Source organism: Dipteris shenzhenensis, chromosome 8, assembly GCF_047967505.1.
Source record: "Dipteris shenzhenensis isolate YYH24624 ecotype China chromosome 8, Dip_SZ_1.0, whole genome shotgun sequence".
NCBI lineage: Eukaryota > Viridiplantae > Streptophyta > Polypodiopsida > Gleicheniales > Dipteridaceae > Dipteris > Dipteris shenzhenensis.
Window position 1 is genome coordinate 14,060,930 of NC_141603.1, and position 6,000 is coordinate 14,066,929.

The following is a 6,000-nucleotide window of genomic DNA, read 5'->3' on the forward strand; positions in this document are numbered from 1 at the left end:
TTGTGTCTTATGCGAATCAGACCTTCTCCCATCATAAACAGTGTTTTTAATTATTCGTTGCCATTTTTCCTTTTGTAGGGATGTTCCAATATTGCTTAAGGAAGAATGGTGCACTGCAAGGGACAGTTCCAATGATCAAAAAGCTTTTGCAAAGCTGGCACAGCAATTAAAGAATTTGCAGCTTCAACGTGCTTTGAAAGACGGACTGAGGACAGGAAGCTTTTCTGACCGTAAAGTTATTGAAGGTATAAAACAGAGAACAATTAATTTACAACAGAAAACTCCCAAGAAGTAGCTTCGTAGTGTGCCAAAATGGCTTGGGCTTAAATTAAATCATTTAACTTGGTATAGCATGCCTTTTTATTAATATATCAGTTTCTGCAGTGTATGGAATGTTTATTCGTGTCTATATATTTCTGTTTCTTGTGAGATGAGGTGGCAAAATCTATGTTCTAACAGACATAGTAGTGTTTGAAGACATCTGACCGGATCATAAAATGAAGCCAGATGCATACTTTGTTAAGGTTGTAGCTGTATCATTGATAAGGTTGGCGATGGAGCAAAAGAAGATTGTCTTCCCATATATATACGTGTACACACACACACACACGTGTGTGTAGCAAAGGAAGATTGCTTGTATATATATATATAGAGAGAGAGAGAGAGAGTGAACATATATTGTCCATAAATTTACATTTGATATTCACTTTATACAAGCTATTTTTTACTTCTAAAATATTGTGAATAAGGGAGGAATTGGATTTACATATGGCAAGCACATGAGTGCACATTGTTTTTTGTTTTAAGTAGGAAGATTGCCTTCCCATATGTTTGTGTATGCATGTATATATATATAGAGAGAGAGAGAGAGAGAGAACATATATTGTCCATAAATTTACATTTGATATTCACTTTATACAAGCTATTTTTTACTTCTAAATATTGTGAATAAGGGAGGAATTGGATTTACATATGGCACGCACATGAGCGTACATCGTTTTTTGTTTTGAGTATTATCTATATATAATCAATCATGTGAGTTGCTTTCTTTGTTTCTTTGAACTTATTATACATACAAGAATATAATTCTTTATCATATAGTATAAAATCAATTGATAGCCTCTTTTTCGTTGTTGAAATGGCTTATTGGTTTTTTAACCACGCAATATGTGCGATGTGGTGAGCCAACCCTTGAGGCTTTCGAAATTAATAGATTGCTCCATTGAAGAATAGAAAATCTTAAAAAAATTTAAATTTGTATGATTGGACTTATTCTAGTCTTACAAAGAATAGAAGTATACCCATGCCATACATCTCTAATGTTAGCATCCCTCCTACTATTTCTTGCTCAAGTCAAACAATGAGAAGGGGGGGGATTGCCCTTTCAAAGGAGTTGTTTCTTAATCCTAGAACAAATGTTTAGTTGCATATGCCAATGGTTTATGTAGAAGATGACCTAGAACTATATTAATTGAAGCCAATGTGAGACAATTGGTGAGGAAGTTTAAAAAACTTGGGCTTCTTGGGTGGTTTGGTGGGCCACATTGTGAATAAATGCTTGCTTAGGAGAGTTGCAAGAGGGAAAACAATTGGAGATAAAGAAAATCTCAGCCAAGAGAAATACTTCTTAAGATCTAAATCAACACTAATTAAACATGCAAAGAAAGGCAACACCATCAAAAGGTAGTCTATATTGCACCCACTATTAGAGAAGGTAAGGCAAGCCCCTTGTCTATAAAAGGTGGCCATTGTACTTGCTCCTACAATATGCCTTCCCTTGATCTCTTCTTGGGATCTCTTGCATCTTGCCATTTTGACGAATTGGGATTATTATTCTTAAAGGTGCTAAATGCAGTTTTGAGGCCTATGGTATGTGTGTTCCATTGGGGTTGATGAAGTGACTTGGCTAAACCCAACATATGTGCATGGGCTTGAGTGTGTTGAAGGCAGAGTGTAAGATTGTGTGTATTAAGATTGAGTATGGATTTGCAATTGATTGAACCAATCACATCCTGTTGTAGGGGATTGACTTGCTTTGGAAAGACAGAGAATTGATAAATGAAGATTTTGGTAAAGTTGAGACAGAAGTAGTGGATAATTTACAATCAAGATTTACGCTATAGAAGTATAAGAGATTTCATTATGGGAGTCAAAGAGGTTGGGGACCAAAAATTTGGATGATAGAAGGGCTAGTAAATCATATATACCTACATGTCTCTATGTCAAGAACAAGAGTTTTGGCTTCCTATGTCATCTTGGATTGTGCAAATGGACTAAATTGAGAAGTTTGAGAGACGTGCTCTATATAACCATCCATCTAGTTTTAGGAATGACTAACTAAAAAAGCTACGCTAGACTTTATTTAAGTGGAAACAATGTGTTTGCATTTTGTGTCTTTGTTAGGAAGGCGATGATAATTTATTTGTAGATAAGAACTTTGAGATTGATCATTTGGCACATCCATTTCCATTTCCACTGCTATATCCAATTGAAATTTGAAAGATACTTGATACTTGACGCCATATTGTAATTGTGGGTGAGCTCTCAATTCACTTCCTAGACTTAGTTCACTCTGCCACTTGAACTTTGCCAAGGAAATTTGAAAGGTAGTTGACTTCATAACGAAATGGTTGGTGAGCTCTCAAGTCACTTGTTGGACTCAGTTCATTGTGCCACTTGAACTACATCATGGAAGATCCAAGGACCTTGATTGTGGATATTGCAAATGATGCCATACCTCAATTTGGGCCACAGGAAAAACAATTCTTGTAAAAATCACGATGATGAGAAATAAAAAACACAATGGTTACTTTGTGAGTATTGCATGAAATGCTTCACAATTAGAAAATAGCTACAAGATACATACAGTTAAGCTTGTGCCCTACACTTCCTTGCTCCACCACCTGGTGCCAAGTGCTCCAATGGTTGCATAGCCTTGCTCCTATGCTTGCAACCAAAAGGGGTGTCCAATTTCCTACTTGATGTTGCAAGCTTAGGAACCAAATTTCTTGCACATTAAATTTTCCTTGTTAGTAATCAATCTTGTAAGTGCTTCTTCTACGCTTTCTCTAGAGCATATTGTGAAGCTTAGTCAAAACTTTGTTGCATGAAAACTAATCAATGATGGAGAAAATGCAACTTAAGAGAACAGGGTTCCTGCAAGAAATTTGAAAATTGGAACTTTGTTTACTAAGCTCAACAGTTGATTACAACACAGGCTATATAATATACTTATTCATTATGAGCTTGTGTGGTGTCAAGTGCCCATTACACTTTGTATGCAATTCCCAATTCTCACGCATTTTCCACTTCTTCTAGTTTAATGGTTAGGGGTGCAGACAAAGTGTTCCTAGTTAAATAGAGTTTTTATCAATTTCATGGCGTCCATCTTCCTTTGGTCCTCATCTTGGTGCTAAGGGGCATCATTCATCGATTAGGTGCCTCTTCCACCAAGTAGCTTTGTGAAGTGTACACTTTGATGGGTGGATAGATTTGGCCTAAATAATGATTTGGCTCAAATTTCATGATGTTGCTCTCTAAGTGGCCTAAGTAGTTATATGACTTTTGCCACATCATCTACCACTTGTTGCCTACATGCTTGCCTACATGTAGTACAACTTGGCATGCTAAGCTGACGGCCACCACAAATACACAACCTTTTTCTTTAGCATTAATATTTCTTTTTTGATAACTTGATTTTTGGTTCAAGAAAGGACCCTCAGTGTTACCACATGATCTTTAAGAAAATAAAGCTTTGTATTGAATGGATTCCCTAAATGTATGGAGTCACAATGAAATCTGCTAATCGATGGTGCTATAAGGTAAAGAGGGAGAATTTAAAGGACATCTCAAAACAGTAAAAGGGAAGAATTATGGGTTTTGAGATGAATTCTAGGTAAAGAATAGTGAATATGGTCTATCTTTAACATGAATTCCTTCCATACCATAAACATAATCGTAAGGTTTGATATGGCAATTGATTGAGTGATTGCTAGTTGTGAATGGTGTTTCGTAGATCTATATCCGTAAACCAATTATCTCACCTTAGATCTTTTTCACATTCACTTTTCACACCTAGCCTTCCTCCAACTATCCTAATTTGCTATTTTACCACCACCACTCACATCATTTGGCTTCCTAGTCATGGATTCCTCCAGTCTAGCATTTGGAGATTAAATATAATCAATTGAGTGGCCAAATCTATTTTTTGGTAAGTCAAGAGTCTGGGAAACCTTGAGATAATTTCTCCATAATGGTCAACCCTCTCTCCAATTTTTTGATAGGCTTATCATGTGTCCATGACTCAAATCAAGCAGATAATACCTTTAGTGAGAGCATATAATCAAGATGTGCAATATTGGTAGGGGATTCACAATTGCCTACAAAGGGGTTGTAATTTGATTGTGCAAAAGATTACCTTAGCTCTTGATAATTTGATAAGGATTTGTTTGATATGGTCCACATACCTTCAGGCACCAACTTCTTGAAGTGGAGAGTAGGATGGCGCTCTTGCAAGAAGTCTACACTGAGGTTGTTAAATAACTTGAGCTTCTTTAAGAGTTCAAATGCAATTGTGGTCACTAGCAAAGAAAACTATGGAGAGCTTAAAAAAGGAATTGGCACCCTTAGTTTAAGGGGGCCAACAATTGCCAACAAGCAAAGTGAGATAGTGGTTCTCATAGTAGCATGTCCTTCCAAAGATTATTCTCTTCTCATGCACTCCTCATGCTATAGTGCATGCCTTTCAAAGGCCATAAGATTAGTGCATGACTAGATGGGTCTAGTGTGGCCACACTTGATATATATTTTTCTTTGGGGTGTTTTTGAAGAAACATGAAAATATTAGATTTTGTAAGGTGCCATTACCTAAGCTCACTACAAGAATATTGGTCTGAGGGCAAGCCAAAGGGAAATTTTTAATAAGCCACCCTTTAAGATGTACCAAATGACACATTGACCCAGTCTACTCCTTGGTGAAAAAGTTGTCCTTTGATTAAAATATACTTCCATGCTTTCAAAGCTAACAGCCTTTCCTTGTCTTGGGGTAGATGCTCGAAAATGTGGCCTGTGACTGCAAATACTACAACATCTCAGCATACTCAATTTCAAATAGATCCACAACAAATTATTGAGCATCTAGGAGCTTGGTTATGAGTCCTTAAGTCTGTGATCTAGGGCTAGCAGTCATGAAAGATAGTCTACCCCTGCATGTGACTTCTTGGGTGGTGAATGATTTTGAAGTTAACTTCCTGCTATAATAGTAGCATCCAACATACTAGTCATCCTTGGATGATTGTTTTGTTAATTAAATAAATAGAGTCGGGACAAAGCTTAATGATCAACATAGAATATGAAAGGATTACCCAAAAAATAGTGTCAAAACTTTTGAACACTATAAACCATCTCAAAAGCTTCTCACTCGATAGTGCTAAACTACACCCGAGTGGTGTTATAAAGCGGCTAGTTTAGTAAACCAGATAATCTAGTCTATCCTCTTACTATGCCAAGATAATACCAATGGCAAACCTTGATGCATCTACATCAACATGGAAGATCACATCCCACCTTGGTTGCCTCAAAAGTGGTGTCTCGATTGCTTGTTTTTTTAAAGGATGGAAAGCTATGACAAACTCCTCAGTCGATTGAAACCTAGTGTCTTTCTGGTGAGCTCATAAAGAGGTGTTGCAATTCTTTTTCCATGAAAAATACTTCTATTAAGTATGAATAAAACCCACAAGAGCAAGCTCAAGGCGGAGATAGATCATGAGAATAGAACACCTTGAATAAGACGAAATAAAGCTCCTTAGGGTGAACTCGAAAAAATCAAGGCTAAGGATGAAAGTGCCATCCTTGCTGTGGTCTTTCAAAGGAAAATAGCCCTCCTAATGGAGGCTACCTGAGACGACGCTTGCGTGCTCACCCAAATGGCCATAAGGTATGTACTATATCTGAATAAATACTATCCATAGCATGAGAAGGGTGGACTTGAGATCTATCTAA

The 6,000-nt window shown here is 36.9% G+C and overlaps 1 protein-coding gene across 2 annotated transcripts in view; it reads left to right on the top strand.

Moving 5' to 3' along the window:
• The window catches only part of LOC147899149 (5'-3' exonuclease family protein), a 34,995-nt gene extending 34,488 nt beyond the window's left edge, over nt 1-507 (top strand). For both annotated transcript variants that reach the window (XM_087378711.1, XM_087378712.1), the window contains exon 5: nt 79-507. In XM_087378711.1, the coding sequence (XP_087234837.1) occupies nt 79-295 (217 nt within the window). In that variant the 3' untranslated portion in view covers nt 296-507. The remainder of the gene's footprint in view (nt 1-78) is intronic.
• The last annotated feature ends 5,493 nt before the right edge of the window (nt 508-6,000 follow it).